Here is a 26383-nt window from a genome sequence, read left to right as displayed (position 1 = left end):
CCAATTTACCACATTTTGTGCAGTGGGTTAGCCATGATCAGCTGCAAGAATTTATAATCTAAGGTACCCTAAGGAAGTCAAAAGACATCCTTGCCCAAAAGCAAATAAATCATGTTGCATATGGCAAGGGAAAAGACAGCATTCAGTAAAAATGGAAAATATGTTTTAAACATAATAAATGAATATATAATTAATCTTGTCCCATCGACTAGAGCAGGGGTGGCCCACTCCCAAGAGACTGCGATCTACTTAAAGAATTAAAAACAGGCAGTGATCTACCCCTGGTTTTTTTTGGGGGGGGGTTCAGGTCAAAGTTGTTGAGCTTTCTTTAGGGGGAAGGAAAGGCCCATTTTTATGAGTTTTGGGAGAGAAATAGGAGCAGCCACTCACCAAGAAATCACTGGGGAAACAAACAGCCTCACTGAGTAAACTCCGTTTTCCATCCTGCAGATTATGCAACAATGGAGGGTGGGGCGAGGGGGTGGGGCCGGATTCGATTTTAAGAATGCTAAGGAAAGGGACCCAAGTCATCAACCGCGTTCTACCAAAACCTCCTGGGGATCTACCAGTAGATCGCGATTGACCTGCTAGACATCCCTGCACTAGAGCTATCAATCGATGGACAGAAAAGAATTGAAGCAAATTTATTAAACATAATGCATTAATATGTAATTAATCTTCTCCCATTGTCAGGGCAGAGCCAGGATGCTCCAAGTCCCCAGACGTAGCTGAGCATGGGCGCTTAGAGACAGGAGCAGAAGAGGAATACATGTATGTGGAAGAGGAGGGAGAAGAGTCCAGTGAGGCAGCGTCAATTCCTGAGAACAGGACCCGAGAACCAGGAAGAGGTGGGGGGTGAACAGGCTGACTTACAGGCACCGCGAGGGTTAACCTCTGAATAGGAAGGGGGCAGGAAATTTACGATGATGCAAGGACAAAAGACAGGGTCAGAGGCAGGGCTCTAAGTTCTTGCACTTTAGGTGCTGGAGGAGGAGGAAGAAGAAGCTGTTGGCTATATCTGAAGGGAGTGACTTGGATTGATGGATTAATCATTATGCCTTCTGAATATAGTTGTAAATAAAGACTATAAAACCGTCAGCGGTCTGCCGTTGTTTATTGTGAAGAGAGCAGCATCCAGCCCTGACACCCATCCACTAGAGCTATCAATCGAAGGACAGAAAAGAATTGAAGCAACTATATTAAACATAAAACATTAATATGTAATTAATCTTCTCCCATCCACTAGAGCTACCATTTGATAGATAGAAAAGAATTGAGGCAAATGTATGCTATGCATTTTTTTAATCTAAGAAAACTTACATGGGTTCTTCAAATATATCATTAGAGGGACATTCCTCAAATTTTATAACTTTGGAAAATCTGTATAGATGAGACATAATGCCAGCAATGATCTGGTCTCCTGGCTGGTAATACTTGTGAAGAATAGGAAGAGGGTCACGGCGGCTGCAACTGATGTCAGGAATCTTGGACACCACCTGTGGCAAAAAAACTACTACCAAGACTACAAATGCTACTAACTTGCATAAAAAAATTCTTTCTGCCCACCAGTACACCTGCCAACACATTATCCTTCTCTGAATCCTGACTTAAATGGCTCTCAGTTGATCTATGTCTCCAACTATGTCTCAGTGATCAGACTGACCCAGTGTGATTGTCTCCAGCCCCAGCTTGAAGTGATACTGAGGGTATTAAAAATCACATCCAGCCTTGTTGTTTTGTAGGTGGTTACCACAGTTCCCTTGGGACTTAAGAAGTAGAGTAATCTTTACTAATTGGATAATTACAAGGTAGCTAATCTTCTCTTTCTGTTTCTATGAGATATTGCAGAAGAAAACATATTTATCACATCTCAGCAGAAGTCGCCTCTAGTCCAACTCACTGTATTTGCTGGTGTCATGAAAGTTGCAAATTAAGTCAGTTCATAAATATACATATGCAAATTTCAGTGGTCACTGAGAAACAACTGAGTAGGGATGGATTGTCTATTCCTTTCAGTCTTGCCTGTGCTGAAATCATAGGTCCATTATGTCAAAATACATCATTGTTCAGTAGCACCTTAAAGACCAACTAAGTTTGTTCTTGGTATGAGCTTTTGTGTGCATGCACAGTTCTTCAGAGATATATATATATATATATATATATATATATATATATATATATATATACATACATATATATACACACACACACACACACACACATAAATAAATTGGGACGCGGGTGATATGGGCTTGCTGATATGAAGGTCGGCGGTTCGAATCCCCGCGACGGGGTGAGCTCCCGTTGCTCGGTCCCTGCTCCTGCCAACCTAGCAGTTTGAAAGCACGTCAAAGTTCAAGTAGATAAATATGTACCGCTCCAGCGGGAAGGTAAACGGTGTTTCCGTGCGCTGCTCTGGTTCGCCAGAAGTGGCTTAGTCATGCTGGCCACATGACCCGGAAGCTGTCTGCGGACAAACGCTGGCTCCTCGGCCAGTAAAGCAAGATGAGCGCCGCAACCCCAGAGTCGGTCACGACTGGACCTAATTAATGGTCAGGGGTCCCTTTACCTTTATACATATATATTACATATTTCTTCTGTGTCAGACCAACACGGCTACCTACCGGAATCTAGATTATTTTTGAAATTCTGCAAAGCGCTAGGTAAAACGGTAATTTTAATAACAAAAAATAACAATTAATCATTCCAGTAGTGCTGGGGGGGAGGTGAAGCATTGATATTCACAAACTAGTTTGCAACTCTGAGAAAGACATGTCCAACATCACCTCGGAATGAACTTCCTCCAACAGTGGGAAAGCAAAAAAGGCATCTTCCAATCTTAACAGATTTGTAAAGGGAGTGGTTCTCCCTTAAGTGTTTGGCTTTCAAGTGGCTAAGGGTTTAACCTTAATATGCTTACATCAATATATTGAATTGTATGGGTAGTGTATATGCAGTCTGTTCAAGTTGTGCAGATGAAGTCAGAACAAGTTCTTCAAAATTGGTTCCCAGTAACATGGGGCACTAGCTGAAGTTTCTGGACTGTCTTCAAAGACTCTGAAACAGTGCACTCCAGTCATCCAACTGGAAGGTTACCAAATGATAGATTATTTTGGCAAGGCAATGATATGGATTGTTGTGGCAAGGTATCAATATGATGAAAGAAGAATACAAGGCCTTGACCAGGAAGCATGTAGGTGCAGAGATGAGGACAATTTAGTTAGTAATAAGAGCATCAAGCTGTAAATGAGGATGTTATGAGAGATTTTGCTGATGATCTTATCATCAGACTTACCCATGCAAGCATGAGAATTAATCCCAATTATTTGCACAGGTTGTTGAAAGACTAACACAAGAGTCTTGCTAGATACCATGTGCTTGTCAGCAGAATTAGGCTGAATGTATATCTCATTGGTCTTCATGGAATGGGAGTGTGAAAAGCATCACCAAAGGAAAGAGTATAGTTGTTACCTTTGAGAGTAATGGGAGACTGCAATCTGCATAGATGATCTTGGTGGATATCACTCACTATTGGAATTTCCAGCCACAATACATTTTGTCTAAACATTTTACTTAGCTCTCAGTTCAGGGGTTAAGAATTCATAAAAAGGGTGTGAAAGATGTTGGACACTATACATTTCTATTTTGATTATATTAAAATTCCACCTGCATGACTAAGCTTTTAGTCTCGTTCTTCAAGGTTTTGGCCAAATTTCATTCTATCAATTAATATCTTTATTACTGGGATTTAATTAAACAGCAAGGGAGAATGGGGCAACTCAACAACACAGGTTGTTCCATCGAAGAGGGTGGAAAGTATAATGCTCCTTATGAAAAGGGCTAAATCTAAGATGCAGATCCACACATTATTCTGCTCACTTTCTTTCCAAGGAAGCAGACAAAAAAGATGAGGATTTAGAATATCTATTTATTGTCCTGATGGTAAAGAAAAGCAGTACAAACATGTGGCTGAGAAAACAAGGCATTAAAAAGTCAGAGGGTGCTTGACCACTGCAAGTTGGTTCAGCCATGTTGTCTTCTCAAAGAGCGTTCATGCCATAATTCTCATCTATTTCACATAGCACATTTTCACAGCAATTACAAAAGTAATATTATGGAGCTGGCAATTTTATGGTGACCTCTGAGGATAATGGGGAAGTGGAGTCTACTTACACGACAATTTTTGCTGAGTTTGCCAATGCATGTAACTAAACAAGAGGCATGAAATAGGTGTGTCCCTCCTGGCCTCAGCCCATGCCGCCACACCCTGGAACACCCTTTTTAAGAGATGTACACCTCCTCACTTTGCATTTCATTTTGTGAGGAGAATTGAACAGTAATATATCACAGATTTTAAAACGATTACTCCAATATGGCACTGACAATATAAATTACATTTGAATTTAGCTGTGTGAAGGGAAGCTTTGCTTCTGCTGCACATGACTGTGGCATGATGGGAGCTTTGCTTCCAAGCTTTGCTTCTGCACATGATGCTACACACACCGTTCCAATACTGAGACATTCCCTCATCATCCCAGAATGTTCAGTTCACATTGCGTTCATAACAATATTACACTCTGACACACTCTGACCTGTTCTTAATGCATAGTTGACCACATCTATTGGAGTGTAATTGTTTAACCTTGTTATATCAATCACTAGTTATTAATTCAATTAGGAGGTTTTCATGCCTGTCTAGTTCTGTGCTCCCTTTCCCAGCCTTTAATCTGTTAGTGATTAATGCCTATATGTAACTTTTGCTTTGTACTTGTGTTGACCAATCAGCAATAAGCACATGTGTAGCAATGCTGTAATATTCAATAAAAGGGACTCCCCGAGACTTGCTCGAGAGATGCCTCCCAGATGACACTTGCTACTCGTCTGTCGTTATTCCAACCCAACAGCTGTGGAAATGAAAAACACAAAAATTACATGAACTTCATTTTAAAATTAAAATATGACATGGATGAAGGACCCAGAATTTGTCATTTCTTCCTTCTGAGTTGCTCCTTGCTATTCAACTCAGGCTTTACTACAATAATATTACATTCTGGAGAAACTATACAGTCCAGTAACACAGCACTGGTGGCCAAGATGAAGAACATCTCCACAGGCACCATATATTTTCCTTTTTTTGTTCAGATATGTTGGAACAAATGACAGCCAAGGACAGCCAAACAAGTTACTTATTTCTAGGAGATGTCACGTTGCTTTCACATGGGGGATGTGGGTCCCAGAATATCAGAAGCATCATTAATTTGTTCTTTTTAGCTGCTCCCTATTGTTCAGTTCTGGCCTCAGGACTATAATATAACATTTTGGGGAAAAGATGCAACCCAGTAACCCAGCACTGGAGGCCAAGATGGAGAAGATCTCCACAGCCACCATGAATTTTCCTTTGGTGCTCAGATAGGTTGGAACAAATGAAAGCCACACACTGCAAAAAACCAACATGCTGAAGGTGATAAACTTGGCTTCATTAAAACTGTCAGGTAACTTCCTGGCTAGGAAGGCTACACAGAAGCTGACAATGGCCAGCAAGCCCATAAACCCCAAGACACAGTAGAACATGGTGACTGACCCTTCATTACATTGCAGAACAATTTCTTTATTCATTGAGTGCATGTCTAAATCTGGGAATGGGGGAGAAGTTGCCAGCCACACGGTACAAAGAGCAGCTTGAATCAAGGAGCAGGAGAGGACAATGGAAATGGCCTGCTGTTTCCCCACCCATTTCCTCATGCTGGACCCTGGTTTGGTGACCATGAAAGCAAGGACCACAATGATTGTCTTAGACAACACACAAGAAACAGCCACTGAAAAGATGGTGCCAAAAGCTGTTTGTCGAAGGAGACATGCCACTTTCTCAGGTCGACCAATGAATAGAAGAGTACAGAGGAAAGAAAGCAAGAGGGAGGTGAGGAGAGTGTAGGAGAGGTTGCGGTTGTTGGCTTTGACTATGGGAGTTTCACGGTGCTTAATGAAAATCCAAAGCACCAACCCTGTGATGAAAGCAAAAGAGAGAGCAAAACAGGCCAAACTGATCCCCAGTGGTTCTCCATAAGACAAGAAACTTATATCTTTTGGAATGCATGAATCCTTTTCCACGTTTGGGTAATGATCTTGTGGGCACTGAAAGCATTCATCCATGTCTGAAAAAGAGAAGCCAGATTTCTATATAGCATTTATGTGAAGTACCAAAATGGACAAATTTACTTAGAATGAAAGTTGCTATGCTGAAATTAGAAATGCAAGTTTGCAGTCTCCTCATGCAATGCTCCATGGGCCACACGTCTTTGGAAGCCAAGTGGTATCACCTCACAAATACAATGGTACCTCTGGTTACGTACTTAATTTGTTATGGAGGTCTGTTCTTAACCTGAAACTGTTTTTAACCTGAGGTACCACTTTATCTAATGGAGCCTCCCACCGCCAACGCGCGATTTCTGTTCTCATCCTGAAGCAAAGTTCTTAACCCGAGGTACTATTTCTGGATTGGTGGAGTCTGTAACCTGAAACATATGTAACCTGAAGTGTATGTAACCCAAAGTCCTACTGTACCACCAAATTGAAAAGATCTGGGCCACACATGTCTTTGGTAGCCCAGTAGTATCACCTTACAGGTATTACCAATTGAAAAGGATCTGGAACATGTCTATTTCCTCTTTATGTTAATTCTGAATGTGTATTTTAACAATCATTTTCCCCATTTTTATTTCTGCATTAATCTGGATATTCCAACTATAATACATATTTAAATGTAAGTGATGCTAGATTTAGATTGCTGACAACTGTGCTGAACCACATTTAAGTGAAGGGTCATATGCAATCAATACAGGTGTTCTAATCTGCACCTTCATCCAAGAAATGTGATTTAGTTAATTTCCTACCAGAATCTGCAGATATTTAATTCCTCCAAATCTCTCAGCATCACTGCCTCCAACAAGTTTCAATAAATTATTAGGATTGGTATTAGTTCTAACATGGTGTTAATTGAATCATGGTGTTGACTAGGAGAGCACTGAGATCTGTAAGAAAATTTTGCAGTGTTGGAATCCCACTGTTCAGTATTTTCCATTCCACTTCATTTCTTATCATATATTCTTTTCTGCCACAACACATCAGTCTCCATTCCATAGTCATTTAACACACCATGTATTCATTGAGGGGGGTTGTTGCTGCAAGCGTAGTGCTTCTTCCAAGCAAGCTTGTATATCGCCACCTAGTGTTTGAACTCTGATTTTTTTCCCTACATGATGACTGGCACCCAGAGAGCTGAGATTCCTATTAGTACTCCAAACCCCCATATCAGCAGCCCCAGTCATCCTTAAATTCTGAGCATTTCCCATGAACATGATTTCTCTTACCCGCCTGGTTGGAAATCTTTCCTTCCGGACATGGGAGGCAATCATAGCAGCAAAATGGCTCTCCTTCCTTCTTTGCCTTATGATATCCCAAATGGCAATGGTCATTACAAAGAGAAAGGGGCTGTGCCTGTCCAGAAATGAAAGAGGATCATGGTTTCTCCTTTGGAAAATTGCATATCAATAGTGTTCTGTATTATGAATATCTGCTGAGCTATCTCATACAGGCCAGCCAATGAAGGTCAGGAGCCAGAAAGCTATTAAAGACCAACATTTCATTATCACAGTTACAGCCCCCTTTGGTTAATCTGCAATTCACAATTTCTCCACTAAAGGACATCAGAAAACTTCATCAAAAATTGTTTGTCTGTCACTTTCAATGTACAGAATGCTCAGTGTGGACAACCTCTCTTAAGACATCGTGGCCCTTAATTCATTTTTAATTCTTTTGAGTCTTGAAAAACTCCTCTCTCCTGAACAGCTAGTGACCAGAAAGCTAAGAAATAGCCCCAAAATTGCTTCGATGTTAGGAAAGGCCATCTGATTTTTTTCCCCTTGTATATAATTTGATAAAGGTCTGTATGAGACAGAGAGGGCTCTGCTGTAAGCCTATGGCTTTGTCTCATGTTCAGGTGAAAGTGGAAAAGTACATCCATAAGTTTCAAGTCAATATATTCTGGGTATGCTTCCATCAACAGTTCAACACCTTGCTGAGTTTCTTGCTTAGATGCTATCAGAATAGCAAGAATCGAAAAACAATTGTGCAACATCCTGCACACAGTACTTCTTTTTAAAATGGCTTTAAGTGCATCTAATATAGGAATAAAGGGTTTTATCCTAAACTTATCTCTTGAAGAAAGTGCATCTAAGGCATCAGGTGCATTTCTGTCATTTCTTTGCTCCTACCTCACTCTTTGTCTCCTTGTTTTGTAGTCAGCATTTGGCAAGGTGGCTTTTGCTTGTTTCTCAAGCTCATCAAACTCTTTAAAAAATCCAGAAGTGAACTGTACAAACTTGCAGAAGAACTCAATAACAGGTCTGATTTCTAAAGAGCTTTGCTGACCTTGTGAAAGTTACCTAGCACACAGATTTATATCTCTAAGATTCTGCAGACTTTGGCTGTGAACCAGGCCCCCACATTTCCACCCCCCCCAAGGTGGGCCCTAGAGTTTCAAATTGGGCCCCAAGTCTAATAGTTGTTGGCCCCTAGTTGCCCTGCCCTTGCATGAAATCTTGGGTTTGCAATTTTGGAAGAGGGGACACTGCCCACTGGGGGGCGGGTGGGCTGGGGAGGCCCCCTAGATTTAGAGGCCCTAGGCTTCAGCCTACTTAGCCTATACATAAATCCGGCACTGAGTCTGCCCCACCTACAAGAGCGAGGGGATTCCAGTGTAGACTGTCCAACATCCCCCTCTCCCCCTGAGAGTGTGTTGGAGAGCTGTGTCTGTTCTTCCTGTGAATTAATGAGAGGCATTGTAGGGAAGAAAAGGCTCTGTTCCGCCTCTGACTGTAAGGGAAACAAGCCTTCATCCCTTTCTGTCTCCCCTCCCACTAGCTCCCAGTCTTCACTTCGACTCTGGGAAGGAAAACTCCTGAGACCCAATATTTGAATGGACCTTACCTGGTTAAACCTGCTAGGCCACACAATGTCTTTTTCACGAATACTGAACGCTTCTTCTTGGGGAGCCATGGGCTCAACTTTCCCAACTTTGACTCTATGAAAAGACTGGTTTGGGAATGTGACCCAATTGATGATATCAAATACAGCTTCTATCTCTCCATATTCATTGAAAGAAACTTTTTCCCCAGCACTGTTGTTAAATGAGGTGCTTCTCACAAAGTAGTTGAGCTGAATTGGTTTGGGAAATGTGAGCAATTCATGAGGATGTAAAAGTATGATGAGCGATTTATTAAATCTGTTTATAGATTACCATAATAGTATACTGTATAAGGAATTGCTACTTCTGGTCTGCAACTAGAAATATAACACATTAGAAAACAGCTACTAACTTTTCTCTAGAAGCATAGTGGGATAAAATATGGAATATTGCCCTTAGTGAGAAACTACAAAAGGATCTTAGAATTCTCAGACACACAAAGACCAAACATGTTTTGATATTATATATATTAATTTATGTATGGTGCACTGGAAAGGACAATATTGTCTTTTCATCAGCAGCTAAGTGCATTTCTTTGGGGAGGTATATTTAGGATTAAATTTCATATTATGATTTTGTAAGCACAAAATATGTCAACTTGACATGCTTATTCAATGCATATTCTTATGTTAATGTTATTGGTTGGAAATAATAATAATAATCCAACACTTCAACCAGTAATTAAACAAAAGGCATTATGAATGACATATGCATCTATTTCAAATCAAATGGGGAGCCACTCAGGAACAACAACAGGTCTGATTCAGCAGGGATCATTTTATGTTCTAAAGTTCTTAGTATGCTGAAGACATTACCTTCCACAGTTGCTGACTCAGAAGCTTCCATCTTCCTTCACCCACTCTTGCTCTATGTTTGAATCTCAATGAAATCATTGCATGCAAAGCGTGTGCCACAGTATAGACTGCATTGTAGATGCTGTAGCTGTGGCCGGTCATGGTCATTTCAAAAACTGTTGCAGGAAGATTCTCCAGCTTCTCCTCCCCAGTGCAGATTTTTGTGTTCTCTCCATCTACCAGGGAAGGGTTGAAAGAACAAAGAAATGCTTCTTCCCAAAACTTCCGGAAAAGGTTATCTTTGTTTTCCAAAGTAGGTTTTATTATCTGAAGATATTTCTGGAAACCTTCTATCTCATGGGAGTGAACAGAAAAGTATATATTACCATGAAGAAAGTCCACGCGCCATGTTCTCTGACGGGGAATTGATGTGAAATCTATCTGGGATGTCATAATCCAGACTTTCCATTTTCCCTTTGTTGATTCATACATAGTTTCTGAATACCTGGGAAAAGGTCTCAAAACTACCATGGTACCAATTTCACCATGAAAGATCACTGCATTAACAGTGCTGCTGAGGATAAGATAGTATGTTTTAAACGCCTCTTTCTCCATATCAGGAACATTATTGGAAAAAGTCATAATGGGTATTCTTAACATGAAATCAAAGCAAATACCCCTCTGGATAAACATGGGAACCACAGTGTGTTCAAACCTCTCTACATTGTCATCATGGCCAGATAGGACCCCAATCCACGTCCACCTGAAATGCAGCAATAACTGGAGAATCCCTTTATACTGATGGTCCACATCTGGAAACATCTGGTGGTACAGAACGGCCTCTGCTTTCTTATTTATCACTGGGGCAGAGCCATATATGAACTAAAGAAGGAAGAAAATTATTTAAGCAAGGGGAAATGGTATTGAAGAGGCTTGAACAAATCTTTTCAACAGTCACCACAGAGGAGAAATACATTGAAACTGCAAAGGCAGAGCTACGTTGGCCAAGTGCGTGCCCTCGTGGAATATTGCAGTGGAGTGTTCACTGGCATATTTCACATAATGTCAGTTTAATTCATAGGTATTTAACACAATAATGAATAAGTGTTTTGGATGATACCTCCCATCAGTCCTAGTGAGCATAGACAATGATCAGGGATTATGACATTTGTGGTCTGCATTATTTGGAGGGCTCAGTCTTGACTGTCCTTGTTTGTTCTAAGGAAATAAAACCTGAATTTAAAAATAATTGACATCTGTTAGTGTCTATGTAGTATATATATATATGACTTAGTGGGATATTGTTTATAACTTACATATTTATCATACTTTGAGGACACCTTCTGGTTAATCCTATATTCCATAAAAGGGGTTAGCAAAGGTACATCAGGATAATGATTCATTTTGGAGATGAGAGTAGATTAGCAAGAGATATTTTTCCTCCCAGATATTTCAACAAGTTTATATGTTGAAGCGTTGGAGCGTTCTTCACAACATCGCCACGCAAACATAGCATGCACAATAACCCCAAAAAAGCATGTTGAATGTGATACTTTAGAAACAAATTTTATCTTCAGTGTGCAAAGCCACATTTAAAGGCAAGAGATGTGACAAATTGTGTCTCAAAAACTGATCTGCCCCATGCACACGTTTTACCTGTGGAATCTTGTAGATGCATAGAATATCTGCCATGTGGAGACAGACTTCAGAAGTAGGCCCACCAATGACTGCTACTGGATTGCTCCCCCTATCACATTTGTAGTTGGGGGTGAATCTGCCCTGTGTAGAGAAGAGTTCCAATGAGGCCTGATAAGTCACTCGTGGACTGAAATAACTACTATAGATATGGAAGCCCAGTGTAACATTGGGTAAGAGGTGTGGATTTTCATTGATCTCTTTTGCAGCAAATATTGAGGCCAGGAAATGCTGGTATATTTGGATCATAGCCCTGTAATTAGAGTTACATGCTGTGTCATGGTGCGTTTGATTCAGAATATGATATGTACTTCATTTCATTTAGGTACATGGAAAGTAAATATATGGTTTCAGTAACAGAAACATAGCAGAAGTATAATGAAATGTTGCCAGAGATTGGCATTCTTCTTCTTTGTTTACCTGCACAATTCTAATACAATTCTAGTAATGCTTTGAAAGATTTGTAAATGTAAGGATGTCTATGAAATTATCCTTATCCCAATTTATTTTAGGATTGTAGCATTTCCATCAAGATTTTATATATTTGAATTACTCTGTGTTATTTCCAAAGTGGGACCAAGGCATCAAGTATGTAACATTTTCTCTTTAGATTTTTATTTTTAGGATTGTGTATACATTTCTGTGTTTAAACAGTTTTTCATGGCTTGCTGGTTCTTGATATTTTTGTAACTTTTCTGCTTTAATACATCAAAGCTAGGCATATGTGACATCGAAAGGATGGGTCATATCTCTCTCACACACACTCTCACTTACTTTCTTACACACACACACACACACACACACTGTATGGTGTACAGTGATACCTCGGGTTACATATGCTTCAGGTTACATACGCTTCAGGTTACAGACTCCGCTAACTCCGCTAACCCAGAAATAGTGCTTCAGGTTAAGAACTTTGCTTCAGGATGAGAACAGAAAGTGGTGCTTCAGGTTAAGAACAGTTTCAGGTTAAGAACAGACCTCCGGAACGAATTAAGTACTTAACCCAAGGTACCACTGTATTGTTTTTGTTGTTTTTCAAAAAAGACTAGCTTCAGGTCAGTAGAAGATAATAGATTCTATAGAATTTCCTGCAATTAACATGTTTGGAGGAGATCTAAGGGAGCTTCCTCAGATACAAGTAAGCTTATATGGAACCATATAAAAACCACGTTTTTAGACCATGAACTTTCAATCTGTGGCTCCGGGACACCCAACCTGCTGCCCTGTTGTTGGACTATAACTCACCAAACCATTGGCCATGCTGGCTGGGGTTGATGGGAATTGGAGTCCAACAACATCTGCAGAGGCATAAGATACTTGCTAGCAAACTAATGAAGGTATGAGATAAGAAGAGGAATCAATTATAACCAAAATTTCTTCATCTTAAAAGTAATCAGGCGTGATTTAAATAATTGATTTTGGCAATATTTGGATAAATTTCATGCACTTCATAAGATGCATAGAGTAATATTTGTTTGGCCATGTATGTGTTTCTCTCTCTTTCTTTCTTTCTTTCTTTCTTTCTTTCTTTCTTTCTTTCTCTCTCTCTCTCTCTCTCTCTCTCTCTCTCTCTCTCTCTCTCCCCCCTGCTCTCATTCTCTCACACATGTACACACAAAGTGCAGATATTAGGGGTTACAGACTGTGACAGCTCAGTCAGAACTTACATGCCTAGTGACATTTCATAACGACAAGCAGTTGCTGAAAACACAAAACTAATAGCACTGTTATTGTTCTGGAAGTATGCTATCCTTCTGTAAATAAATTGTAGATGTGGGGTTTATGAGGAATAGGAGTTTTAATTCAAAAGACAAATTTAGGTAGCTTACCAAAGATGATCTCCACCTCTTCCATCTTACCACATTTTGTGCGATGGGTTAGCCATGATCAGTTGCAAGAATTTATAATCTCAGGTAACCCAAGGAAGTCAAAAGACATACTTGCCCAAAAGCAAATAAACCATGTGGCGTATGTCAAGGGAAAAGATGGCATTCAGTTTAATGGAAAATATGCATTAAACATAAAACATTAATATATAATTAATCTTCTCCCATCCACTGGAGCTACCATTGGATAGACGGGGGGGGGGGGGGAATTGAGGCAAATGTATGCTATGCTTTTTTTTAATCTAAGAAAACTTACATGGGTTCTTCAAATATGTCATTAGAGGGACATTCTCTAAATTCGATTGAACTGGAAAATCTGTATATATAAGACATAATGCCAGCAATGATTTGGTCTCCTGGCTGGTAATACTTGTGAAGAATAGGAAGAGGGTCACGGTGGCTGCAGCTGATGTCAGGAATCTTAGACACCACCTGTGGCAAAAAAACTACTACCAAGACTGCAAATGCTACTAACTTGCATAAAACAATTCTTTCTGCCCACCAGTACACCTGCCAACACATTATCCTTCTCTGAATCCTGACTTAAATGGCTCTCAGTTAATCTATGTCTCCAGCTATTTCTCAGTCATCAGACTGACCCAGTGTGCTTGTCTCCAGCCCCAGCTTGAAGTGATACTGGGGGTATTAAAAATCACATCCAGCCTTGTTGTTTTGTAGGTGGTTACAGCAGTTCACTTGGACATTAAGAAGTAGAGTAATCCTTACTAATTGGATAATTACAAGGTAGCTAATCTTCTCTTTCTGTTTCTATGAGATATTGCAGAAGAAAACATATTTATCACATCTCAGCAGAAGTTGCCTCTAGTCCAACTCACTGTATTTGCTTGTGTCATTAAAGTTGCAAATTAAGTCAATTCACAAATATACATATGCAAATTTCAGTAGTCACTGAGAAACAACTGAGTAGGGATGGATTGTCCATTCCTTTCCATTTTGCCTGTGCTGAAATCATAGGTCCATTATGTCAAAATAGATCATTGTTGAACTTCTGCAATGGGCTGGGTAAAGGGGTAATTTTAACAACAAAAAATAAACATTCATCATTCCAGTAGTGCTTGGAGGCATTGTTATTCACAACCTAGTCTGCAATTCTGAGAAAGACCTGTCGCATATCACCTTAGAATGACCTTCTGCCAACAGTGGGAAAACAAGAAAGGGATCTTCCATTCGTAAAAGATTCAAAAAGGGAGTGGTGCTCCTTTAAGTGTTTGGCTTTCAAGTCGCTATGGGTCTTATCTTCATATGCTAACAACAATATCTCGAACTGTACTAGTAGTGAATATGCATGTCTTTGAAAGAATAACACAAGAGGCTTGCTAGATACTATGTGCTTGTCAGCAGAATTAGGCTGCATACGTATCTCAGTGGTCTTCATGACATGGGAGTGTTAAAAGCATCACCAAAGGAAATAGAATAGTTGTTACCTTTGAGAGTAATGAGAGACTGCAATCTGCCTAGTGATATCTAGATAATCTTGGTGGATATCGCTCAGTATTGGTATTTACTGCCACAATACATTCTGTCTAAACATTTTTCTTGGCTCTCAGTTCTGGGGTTAAGAATTCATAAAAAAGGGGTGAAAGATGTTGGACACTATACGTTTCAATTTTGATTACATTAAAATTCCACCTGCAAGTCATATGAAGGTATGCTTGAAATGTACTTCAGATTTCATCCAAAGCAGGAGACTAAGCATTTATTCTGGTTATAATGCTCCTTATGAAAAGGGCTAAATCTAAGATGCAGATCCACACATTATTCTGCTCACTTTCTTTCCAAGTAAGCAGACAAAAAAGATGAGGATTTAGAATATCTATTTATTGTCCTGATGGTAAGGAAAAGCAGTACAAATATGTGGCTGAGAAAACAAGGTATTAAAATGTCAGAGGGTGCTTGACCACTGCAAGTTGGTACAGAAATATTGTCTTCTCAAAGAGTGTTCATGCCATAATTCTCATCTATTTCACATAGCACATTTTCAAAACAATTACAAAAGTAGTATTATGGAGTTGGCAATTTTATGGTGACCACTGATGGGGATAATGGAGAACTGGAGATTACTCACATGAGAATTTTTGCTTACAAAAGTTTCATCACAAATTTTAAAAGCATTACTCCAATATGGCACGGACAATTTAAATTACATTTGCATTTTGCTGGAGAAATGAAAAACACAAAAGTATCATAGACCCCATTGCTAATTAAAATATGACATAGATGAAGGACTCAGAATTTGTCAATTCTTCCTTCTGAGTTGCTCCTTGCTATTCAACTCAGGCTTCACCATAATTATATAACATTTAGGTGAAAATATACAGCCTAGTAAACCAGCACTGGAGGCCAAGATGGAGAAGATCTCCACAGCCACCATATATTTTCCTTTTGTGCTTAAATAAGTTGGAACAAAGGACAGCCACACACTGCAAAATACCAGCATGCTGAAGGTGATAAACTTGGCTTCATTAAAGCTGTCAGGTAACTTCCTGGCTAGGAAGGCTACACAGAAGCTGACAATGGCCAGCAAGCCCATAAACCCCAAGACACAGTAGAACATGGTGACTGACCCTTCATTACATTGCAGAACAATTTCTCTACTCACTGATTGCATGTCTAAATCTGGGAATGGGGGAGAAGTTGCCAGCCACACAGTACAAAGAGCAGCTTGAATCAAGGAACAGGAAAGAAGAATGGAAGTGGCCTGTTGTTTCCCCACCCATTTCCTCATGCTGGACCCTGGTTTGGTGACCATGAAAGCAAGGACCACAATGATTGTCTTGGCCAACACACAAGAAACGGCCACTGAAAAGATGATGCCAAAAGCTGTTTGTCGAAGGAGACAGGTCACTTTCTCAGGTCGACCAATGAATAGAAGAGTACAGAGGAAAGAAAGCAAGAGGGAGATGAGGAGAGTGTAGGAGAGGTTGCGGTTGTTGGCTTTGACTATGGGAGTGTCCTGGTGCCTAATGAAAATCCAAAGCACCAACCCTGTGATGAAAGCAAAAGAGAGAGCAAAACAGGCCAAAGACATCCCCAGCGGTTCTCCATAAGACAAGAAACTTATATCTTTTGGAATGCATGAATCCTTTTCCACGTTTGGGTAATGATGTTGTGGGCACTGAAAGCATTCATCCATGTCTGAAAAAGAGAAGCCAGATTTCTATGCAGCATTTATATGAAGTACAAAAATGGAGAAATATAGTTAGAATGAAAGTTGCCATGCTGATATCAGAAATGCAAGTTTACAGTCCGCTCACGTAATCACACTAACAACTTGTGGAGAGATTTTCCATGGGCCATACATGTCTTTGGAAGCCCAGTAGTATCACCTTGCAGGTATTAACAATTGGAAAGGATCTGAAACATGTCTATTTCCGCTTTATGTTAATTCTGAATGTGTGTTTTTAACCATCATTTCATCCATTTTTATTTCAGCATTTATGTGAAGTACAAAAATTTAGTTAGATGAAAGTTGCCATGCTGATATCAGAAATGCAAGTTTGCAGTCACCTCATGCAATGCTCCATGGGCCACACATGTCTTTGGAAGCCAAGTGGTATCACCTCACAAATACGGTGGTACCTCTGGTTACATACTTAGTTCGTTATGGAGGTCTGTTCTTAATCTGAAATTGTTTTTAACCTGAGGTACCACTTTAGCTAATGGGGCCTCCTGCCGCCGCCATGGGATTTCTGTTCTCATCCTGAAGCAAAGTTCTTAACCCGAGGTACTATTTCTGGATTGGTGGAGTCTGTAACCTGAAACATAAGCAACCTGAAGTGTATGTAACCCGAGGTACCACTGTACTACCAATTTGAAAAGATCTGGAACATGTCTATTTCTTCTTTATGTTAATTCTGAATATGTGTTTTTAACCATCATTTCCTCCATTTTTATTTCTGCATTAATCTGGATATTCCTACTAAAATACATATTTAAATGTATGTGGTGCTAGATTTAGATTGCTGAGAACTCTGTTGAACAACATTTAAGTGAAGGGTCAGATCCAATCAATACAGGTGTTCTAATCTGCACCTTCATCCAAGAATTGTTGTTCAGTTAATTTCCTACCAGAATCTGCAGATATTTAATTCCTCCAAAGCTCTCAGCATCACTGCCTCTACCAAGTTTCAATAAATTATTAGGATTGGTATTAGTTCTACCATGGTGTTAAGTGAATCATGGTGTTGACTAGGAGAGCACTGAGATCTGTAACAAAATTTTGCAGTGTTGGAATCTCACTGTTCAGTATTTTCCATTCCACTTCATCTCTTATCATATATTCTTTTCTGCCACAACCCATCAGTCTCCATTCCATAGTCATTTAACACACCATGTATTCATTGAGGGGGGGCTGGTGCTGCTGCAAGCCTAGTGCTTCTTCCAAGCAAGCTTGTATATCTTCACCTAGTTTTTGAACTCTGATTCCCCCCCCCCCTACATGCTGACTGGCACTCTGAGTGCTGAGATTCCTATTAGTACTCCAAACCCCCATATCAGCAGCCCCAGTCATCCTTAAATTCTGAGCATTTCCCATGAACATGATTTCCCTTACCCGTCTGGTTGGAAACCTTTCCTTCCGGACATGGAAGGCAGTCATAGCAGCAAAATGGCTCTCCTTCCTTCTTTGCCTTATGATATCCCAAATGGCAATGGTCATTACAAAGAGAAAGGGGCTGTGCCTGTCCACAAATGAAAGAGGATCATGGTTTCTCCTTTGGAAAATTGCATATCAATAGTGTTCTGTATTATGGAAATTTGCTGAGCTATTTCATACAGGCCAGCCAATGGAGGTCTGGAGCCAGAAAGCTATTAAAGGACAACATTTCATTATCACAGATACAGCCCCCTTTGGTTAATCTGCAATTCACAATTTCTCCACTAAAGGACATCAGAAAACTTCATCAAAAATTGTTTGTCTGTCACTTTCAATGTACAGAATGCTCAGTGCGGACAACCTCTCTTGAGACATCGTGTCCCTTAATTCTTTTTTAATTCTTTTGAGTCTTGAAAAACTCCTCTCTCCTGAGCAGTTAGTGACCAGAAAGCTAAGAAATAGCCCCAAAATTGATTCCACATTAAGGAAAGGCCATCTGATTTCCCCCCCTTGTATATAATTTGATAAAGGTCTGTATGAGACAGAGAGGAATCTGCTGTAAGCCTAAGGCTTTGTCTCATGTTCAGGTGAAAGTGCAAAAGTACATCCATAAGTTTCAAGTCAATATATTCTGGGTATGCTTCCATCAACAGTTCAACACCTTGTTGAGTTTCTTGCTTAGATGCTATCAGAATAGCAAGAATCGAAAAACAATTGTGCAACATTCTGCACACAGTACTTCTTTTTAAATTGGCTTTAAGTGCATCTAATATAGGAATAAAGGATTTTATCCTGAACTTATCTCTTGAACAAAGTGCATCTAAGTCATCAGGTGCACTTCTGTCATCTCTTGGCCGCTCCCTCACTCTTTGTCCAGTATAGACTGTCCAACATCCCCCTCTCCCCCTGAGAGCGTGTTGGAGAGCTGTGTCTGTTCTTCCTGTGAATTAATGAGAGGCATTGTAGGGAAGAAAAGGCTCTGTTCCGCCTCTGACTGTAAGGAAAACAAGCCTTCATCCCTTTCTGTCTCCCCTCCCCCTAGCTCCCCGTCTTCACTTTGACTCTGGGAAGGAAAACTCCTGAGACCCAATATTTGAATGGACCTTACCTGGTTAAACCTGCTGGGCCACACAAGGTCTTTTTCATGAATAATGAACGCTTCTTCTTGGGGAGCCATGGGCTCAACTTTCCCAACTTTGACTCTATGAAAAGATTGGTTTGGGAATGTGACCCAATTGATGATATCAAATACAGCCTCTATCTCTCCATATTCATTGAAAGAAACTTTTTCCCCAGCACTGTTGTTAAATGAGGTGCTGGTCACAAAGTAGTTGAGCTGAATTGGTGGGGGAAATGTGAGCAATTCATGAGGATGTAAAAGTATGATGAGCGATTTATTAAATCTGTTTATAGATTACCATAATAGTGTACTGTATAAGGAATTGCTATTCTTTTTCTGGTCCGCAAGTAGAAATATAACACAACATTAGAAAACAGCTACTAACTTTGCTCTAGAAGCATAGTGGGATAAAATATGGAATATTGCCCTTAGGGAGAAACTACAAAAGGATCTTAGAATTCTCAGACACAAAAAGACCAAACATGTTTTGATATTATATATATTAATTTATGTATGGTGCACTGGAAAGGGCAATATTGTCTTTTCATCAGCAGCTATACATGCTTAATTCTAGGACAATCTGTTAAGACGGAGAGTAGAAGATACCTAACTCAGGTAAGCATTTCTAAATCTGTGGATTGTTTTGTGCTGTTTGCCCTTTAAAAAAAAAAGCATATGGAAAATCAGAAAGAAAGAAAGAAAGAAAGAAAGAAAGAAAGAAAGAAAGAAAGAAAGATCCCAGCAAAAAAGTCGTGTTGATGTTAAGTCTCAATAATCATAAATGTTAGCATGACTAAATCTGGATGCAACCAAATCAGATAAAAACAGCTGAGTGACATACTTATATGTTAAATTCATTTTGCTGAAATGATCAAAAGAATAAACATGCTGTCTAAATATCTTAACATGATGTGTAAAAGACAATAAAGTGAACGCCAGTTGCATTTCTTTGGGGAGGTATATTTAGGATTAAATTTCATATTATGATTTTGAAGGCACAAAATATGTCAACTTGACATGCTTATTCAAAGCTTATTCAAAGCTTATTCTTATGTTAATGTTATGGGTTGAAAATAATAATAATCCAACACTTTGACCTGTCCTTAAACGAAAGGCATTATAAGTGACATATACATCTATATCAAACCAAATGGGGAGCCACTCAGGAACAACAACAGGTCTGATTCAGCAGGGATCATTTTATGGTCTAAAGTTCTTAGTATGCTGAAGACATTACCTTCCACAGTTGCTGACTCAGAAGCTTCCATCTTCCTTCACCCACTCTTGCTCTGTGTTTGAATCTCAATGAATGCATGGCATGCAAAGCGTGTGCCACAGTATAGACTGCATTGTAGATGCTGTAGCTGTGGCCGGTCATGGTCATTTCAAAAACTGTTGCAGGAAGATTCTCCAGCTTCTCCTCCCCAGTGCAGATTTTTGTATTCTCTCCATCTACCAGGGAAGGGTTGAAAGAACAAAGAAATGCTTCTTCCCAAAACTCCCGGAAAAGGTTATCTTTGTTTTCCAAGGTAGGTTTTATTATCTGAAGAAATCTCTGGAATCCTTCTATCTCATGGGAGTGAACAGATAAGTATATATTACCATGAAGAAAGTCCACGCGCCATGTTCTCTGAAGGGGAACTGATGTGAAATCTATCTGGGATGTCATAATCCAGACTTTCCATTTTCCCTTTGTTGATTCATCCATAGTTTCTGAATACCTGGGAAATGTTCTCAAAACTACCATGTTATTAATTTCACCATGAAAGATCACTGCATTAACAGTGCTGTTGTGGATAATACAGTATGTTTTAAACGCCTCTTCCGCCATTTTAAAAATATTATTGGAAAAAGTCATAATGGGCATTCTTAACATGAAATCAAAGCAAATACCCCTCTGCACAAACATGGGAACCACAGTGTGTACAAACCTCTCTACATTATCATCATGCCCAGATAGGACCCCAATCCACGTCCACCTGAAATGCAGCAATAACTGGAGAATCCCTGTATACATACGGTCCACATCTGGAAACATCTGGTGGTACAGAAGAGCCTCTGCTTTCTTATTTATCACCGGGGCAGAGCCATATATGAACTAAAGAAAAAAGAACATTATTTAAGCAAGGGGAAATGGTACTGAAGAGGCTTGAACAAATCTTTTCAACAGTCACCACAGAGGAGAAATGCATTGAAACTGCAAAGGCAGAGCTACGTTGGCCAAGTGCGTGCCCTCGTGGAATATTGCTGTGGAGTGTTCACTGGCATATTTCACATAATGTCAGTTTAATTCATAGGTATTTAACACAATAATCATTAAGTGTTTTGGATGATACCTCCCATCAGTCCTAGTGAGCATAGACAATGATCAGGGATTATGACATTTGTGGTCTGCATTATTTGGAGGGCTCAGTCTTGGCTGTCCTTGTTTGTTCTAAGGAAATAAAACCTGAATTTAAAAATAATTGACATCTGTTAGTGTCTATGTAGTATATGTGTATGACTTAGTGGGATATTGTTTATAACTTACATATTTATCATACTTTGAGGACACCTTCTGGTTAATCCTATATTCCATAAAAGGGGTTAGCAAAGGTACATCAGGATAATGATTCATTTTGGAGATGAGAGTAGATTAGCAAGAGATATTTTTCCTCCCAGATATTTCAACAAGTTTATATGTTGAAGCGTTGGAGCGTTCTTCACAACATCGCCACCCAAACATAGCATGCACAATAATTCCAAAAAAGAATGTTGAATATGATACTTTGGAAACAAATTTTATCTTCAGTGTGCAAAGCCACATTTAAAGGCAAGAGATGTGACAAATTGTGTCTCAAAAACTGATCTGCCCCATGCACACGTTTTACCTGTGGAATCTTGTAGATCCATAGAATATCTGCCATGTAGAGAGAGACCTCGGAAGTAGCTCCACCAATGACTGCTACTGGATTGCTCACCCTATCACATTTGTAGTTGGGGATGAATCTGCCCTGTGTAGAGAAGAGTTCCAATGAGGCCTGATAGGTCCATCCTGGACTGAAATAACAATTATAGATATGGAAGCCCAGTGTAATATTGGGTAAGAGGTGTGGATTTTCATTGATCTCTTTTGCAGCAAATATTGAGGCCAGGAAATGCTGGTATATTTGGATCATAGCCCTGTAATTAGAGTTACATGCTATGTAATGGTGTGTTTGATTCAGAATATGATATGTACTTCATTTCAGTTAGGTACATGGAAAGTAAATATATGGCATTCAGTAACAGGAACATCACAGAAGTATAATGAAATGTTGGCATTCTTCATCTTTGTTTACCTACACAATTCTAATACAATTCTAGTGATGTTTTGAAAGATTTGTTAATGTAAGGATGTCTCTGAAATCATCCTTATCCCAATTTATTTTGGGACTGTAGCATTTCCATCAAGATTTTATATAATTGAATTACTCTGTGTTCTTTCCAAATTGGGACCAAGGCACCCAGTATGTAACATTTTCTCTTTAGATTTTTATTTTTTGGATTGTGTATACATTACTGTGTTCAAACATGGCTTGCTGGTCCTTGATATTTTTGCATGTTTTCTGCTTTAAAACATCATAGCTAGGCATATGTGACATCAAAAGGATGGGTCAAATCTCTCACTCTCACTCTCACTCTCACTCTTACACACAAACAGACAAAAACTGTATGGTGTATTGTTTTTGTTGTTGTTAAAAAAGATTAGCTGCAGGTCAGCAGAAGATAATAGATTGGATTTCAAATTTCCTGCAATGAGCATGTTTGCAGGACATCTAAGGGAGCTTCCTCAGATACAAGTAAGCTCATTTGGAATCATATAAAAAGCACATTTTTAGACCATGAACTCTCGATTTGTGTTTTCTAGGACACCCAACCTGCTGCCCTGTTGTTGGACTATAACTCACCAAACCATTGGTCATGCTGGCTTGGGCTGACGGGAGTTGGAGTCCAACAACAAATGTAGAAGCAGGAGATAAAGAAGGTAAAGGGACCCCTGACCGTTAGGTCCAGTCGCGGACGACTCTGGGGTTGCGGAACTCATCTCGCTTCTAGCAAACTAAGGAAGGTATGAGATAAGAAGAGGAATAAATTAAAACCAGAATTTCTCCATTTTAGAAGTTTTCAGGCTTGATTTAAACAATTGAATTTGGCAATATTTGGATAAACTTTCATCCATTTCATTAGATGCATAAAGAGTAATATTTGTTTGTCCATGTCTTTCTTTCTTTCTTTCTTTCTTTCTTTCTTTCTTTCTTTCTTTCTTTCTTTCTCTCCGTACCTCCTGCTCTCTTTCTTTCACACATGAACACACAAAGTGCAGATATTAGTTAGATGAAAGGGAAGGGGTTACAGGCTGGGACAGCTCAGTCAGAGCTTACATGCTCAGTGACGTTTCACAATGACAAGCAGTTGCTGAAAACACAAAACTAATAGCACTGTTATTGTTCTGGAAGTATGCTATCCTTCTGTAAATAAATTGTAGATGTGGGGTTTATGAGGAATAGGAGTTTTAATTCAAAGGAATAAATTTAGGTAGCTTACCAAAGATGATCTCCACCTCTTCCATCTTACCACATTTTGTGCGATGGGTTAGCCATGATCAGTTGCAAGAATTTATAATCTCAGGTAACCCAAGGAAGTCAAAAGACATACTTGCCCAAAAGCAAATAAACCATGTGGTGTATGTCAAGGGAAAAGATGGCATTCAGTTTAATGGAAAATATGTATTAAACATAAAACATTAATATATAATTAATCTTCTCCCATCCACTGGAGCTACCATTGGATAGACAGGGGGGGAATTGAGGCAAATGTATACTATGCTTTTTTTTAATCTAAGAAAACTTACATGGGTTCTTCAAATATGTCATTAGAGGGACATTCTTTAAATTCGATTGAACTGGAAAATCTGTATATATAAGACATAATGCCAGCAATGATTTGGTCTCCTGGCTGGTAATACTTGTGAAGAATAGGAAGAGGGTCACGGTGGCTGCAGCTGATGTCAGGAATCTTAGACACCACCTGTGGCAAAAAAATTACTACCAAGACTGCAAATGCTACTAACTTGCATAAAAAAATTCTTTCTGCCCACCAGTACACCTGCCAACACATTATCCTTCTCTGAATCCTGACTTAAATGGCTCTCAGTTGATCTATGTCTCCAACTATGTCTCAGTGATCAGACTGACCCAGTGTGCTTGTCTCCAGCCCCAGCTTGAAGTGATACTGGGGGTATTAAAAATCACATCCAGCCTTGTTGTTTCGTAGGTGGTTACCACAGTTCCCTTGGACATTAAGAAGTAGAGTAATCCTTACTAATTGGATAATTACAAGGTAGCTAATCTTCTCTTTCTGTTTCTATGAGATATTGCAGGAGAAAACATATTTATCACATCTCAGCAGAAGTTGCCTCTAGTCCAACTCACTGTATTTGCTGGTGTCACGAAAGTTGCAAATTAAGTCAGTTCATAAATATACATATGCAAATTTCAGTGGTCACTGAGAAACAACTGAGTAGGGATGGATTGTCCATTCCTTTCCATCTTGCCTGTGCTGAAATCATACGTCCATTATGTCAAAATAGATCATTGTTGAAAATCTGCAAAGGGCTAGGTAAAGGGGCAATTTTAATAACAAAAAATAAACAATGATTATTCCAGTAGTGCTTTTTTTTGGGGGGGGGGTATTCACAACACTGAGAAAGACGTGTCCCACATCACCTCAGAATTAACTTCCTCCAACAGTGGTAAAGCAAAAAAGGTATCTTCCTGTCTTAACAGGTTTATAAATGGAGTGGTGCTCCTTTAAGCGTTTGGCTTTCAAGTCCCTATGGGTCTTATCTTCATATGCTAACAACAATATCTCGAACTGTACTAGTAGTGAATATGCAGGTCTTTGAAAGAATAACACAAGAGGCTTGCTAGATACAATGTGCTTGTCAGCAGAATTAGGCTGCATTTGTATCTCATTAGTCTTTATGACATGGGAGTGTTAAAAGCATCACCAAAGCAAAGAGAATAGTTGTTACCTTTGAGAGTAATTGAAAACTTCAATCTGGATAGTGACATCTAGATAATCTTGGTGGATGTCACTCAGTTTTGAGATTTCCTGTCGCAATACAATACTTGGCTCTGGAGCCAAGTGAGGATTCCCAGGTAAGATCCTCCCCTACCTGGCCTGGTCTCCTTGGCAACGCTTCCCCCAGGTGGGATTGGACAACTGACTGAGGTAGGCAGAGACCTCCAGGTATCCCACCTGAGGGAAGGCAAGGCCAAGCCTATGCTGTTGGAGCCGCTCCAGATCTAGGGGCTACACGCGTCCAGGCAAAGGGCGCCCCCCGTTTTAAGTGGGGAGCGGTCATTCCTGTCGCAATACATTCTGTCTAATATTTTTCTTGACTCTCAGTTCAGGGGTTAAGAATTCATAAAAAGGGGGTGAAAGATGTTGGACACTATACATTTCAATATTGATTACATTAAAATTCCACCTGCAAATCATGTGAAAGTATGTTTGACATGTGTTTCAGGATTCATCTAATGCAGAAGACTAAGCATTTAGTCTGGTTGTTTGAGGTTATGGCAAAATTTCATTCTCTCAATTAATATCTTTATTACTGGGATTTAATTAAACAGCAAGGGAGAACACAGCAACAACACAGTTTGTTCCATTGAAGAGGGTGGAAACTATAATGCTCCTTATGAAAAGGGCTAAATCTAAGATGCAGATCCACACATTATTCTGCTCACTTTGTTTCCAAGTAAGCAGACCAAAAAGATGAAGATTTAAAATATCTATTTATTGTCCTGAACCTAAGTTGGTTCAGCAATGTTGCCTTCTCAAAGAGCGTTCATGCCATAATTCTCATCTATTTCACATAGCACATTTTCACAGCAATTACAAAAGTAGTATTATGGAGTTGGCAATTTTATGGTGACCTCTGAGGATAATGGGGAACTGGAGTCTACTTTCACAACAATTTTTGCTGGGTTTGCCAACGCATGTAACTACTCAAGAAGCATGAAACAGGTGTGTCCCTCCTGGTCTCACCCCATGCTGCCACACCCTGGAATACCCCTTCATGCCATAATTCTCATCTATTTAACATAGCGCATTTTCACAGCAATTACAAAAGTAGTAATTGCATTTTCACAGCAATTACAAAAGTAGTATTATTACAAAGCAATTACAAAAGTAGTATTATTACAAAGCAATTACAAAAGT

The 26383-nt window shown here is 39.5% G+C and overlaps 2 protein-coding genes across 2 annotated transcripts; both read right to left on the bottom strand.

Moving 5' to 3' along the window:
* Positions 1 to 5253: 5253 nt before the first annotated feature.
* Positions 5254 to 11760, bottom strand: LOC128399000 (vomeronasal type-2 receptor 26-like). The gene is made up of 4 exons (XM_053360259.1): positions 11473 to 11760; positions 8986 to 9213; positions 7368 to 7494; positions 5254 to 6152 (listed from the first exon to the last, which is right to left on the bottom strand). The coding sequence occupies exons 1-4, from the start codon at positions 11758 to 11760 to the stop codon at positions 5254 to 5256; spliced, it is 1542 nt and encodes a 513-aa protein (XP_053216234.1).
* Positions 11761 to 15657: 3897 nt separating this feature from the next.
* Positions 15658 to 24733, bottom strand: LOC128398998 (vomeronasal type-2 receptor 26-like). Its single transcript, XM_053360258.1, has 8 exons — positions 24728 to 24733; positions 24009 to 24184; positions 22006 to 22174; positions 21155 to 21233; positions 20373 to 20587; positions 19124 to 19351; positions 17974 to 18100; positions 15658 to 16556 (listed from the first exon to the last, which is right to left on the bottom strand). The coding sequence occupies exons 1-8, from the start codon at positions 24731 to 24733 to the stop codon at positions 15658 to 15660; spliced, it is 1899 nt and encodes a 632-aa protein (XP_053216233.1).
* Between the last annotated feature and the right edge of the window lie 1650 nt (positions 24734 to 26383).

Source organism: Podarcis raffonei, chromosome 13 (genome assembly GCF_027172205.1).
Source record: "Podarcis raffonei isolate rPodRaf1 chromosome 13, rPodRaf1.pri, whole genome shotgun sequence".
NCBI classification, from domain to species: Eukaryota; Metazoa; Chordata; class Lepidosauria; order Squamata; family Lacertidae; genus Podarcis; species Podarcis raffonei.
Note: the sequence above shows the minus strand (reverse complement) of the source record. Positions and strands in the feature narration are given on the sequence as shown.

Coding starts and splice junctions, on each gene's coding strand:
- LOC128398998 (XM_053360258.1), bottom strand. Junction 20,588..21,154: donor GATGTTTCCAGATGTGGACC/GTATGTATACAG, acceptor CTTCCCTGGTAG/ATGGAGAGAATACAAAAATC. Junction 18,101..19,123: donor GGCCCAGCAGGTTTAACCAG/GTAAGGTCCATT, acceptor ATTTGTGGACAG/GCACAGCCCCTTTCTCTTTG.
- LOC128399000 (XM_053360259.1), bottom strand. CDS start 11,760: ATGATCCAAATATACCAGCATTTCCTGGCCTCAATATTTGCTGCAAAA. Junction 9,214..11,472: donor GCATCTACAAGATTCCACAG/GTAAAACGTGTG, acceptor AAACCAATTCAG/CTCAACTACTTTGTGAGAAG. Junction 6,153..7,367: donor AAAGATTTCCAACCAGGCGG/GTAAGAGAAATC, acceptor TCTCTTTTTCAG/ACATGGATGAATGCTTTCAG.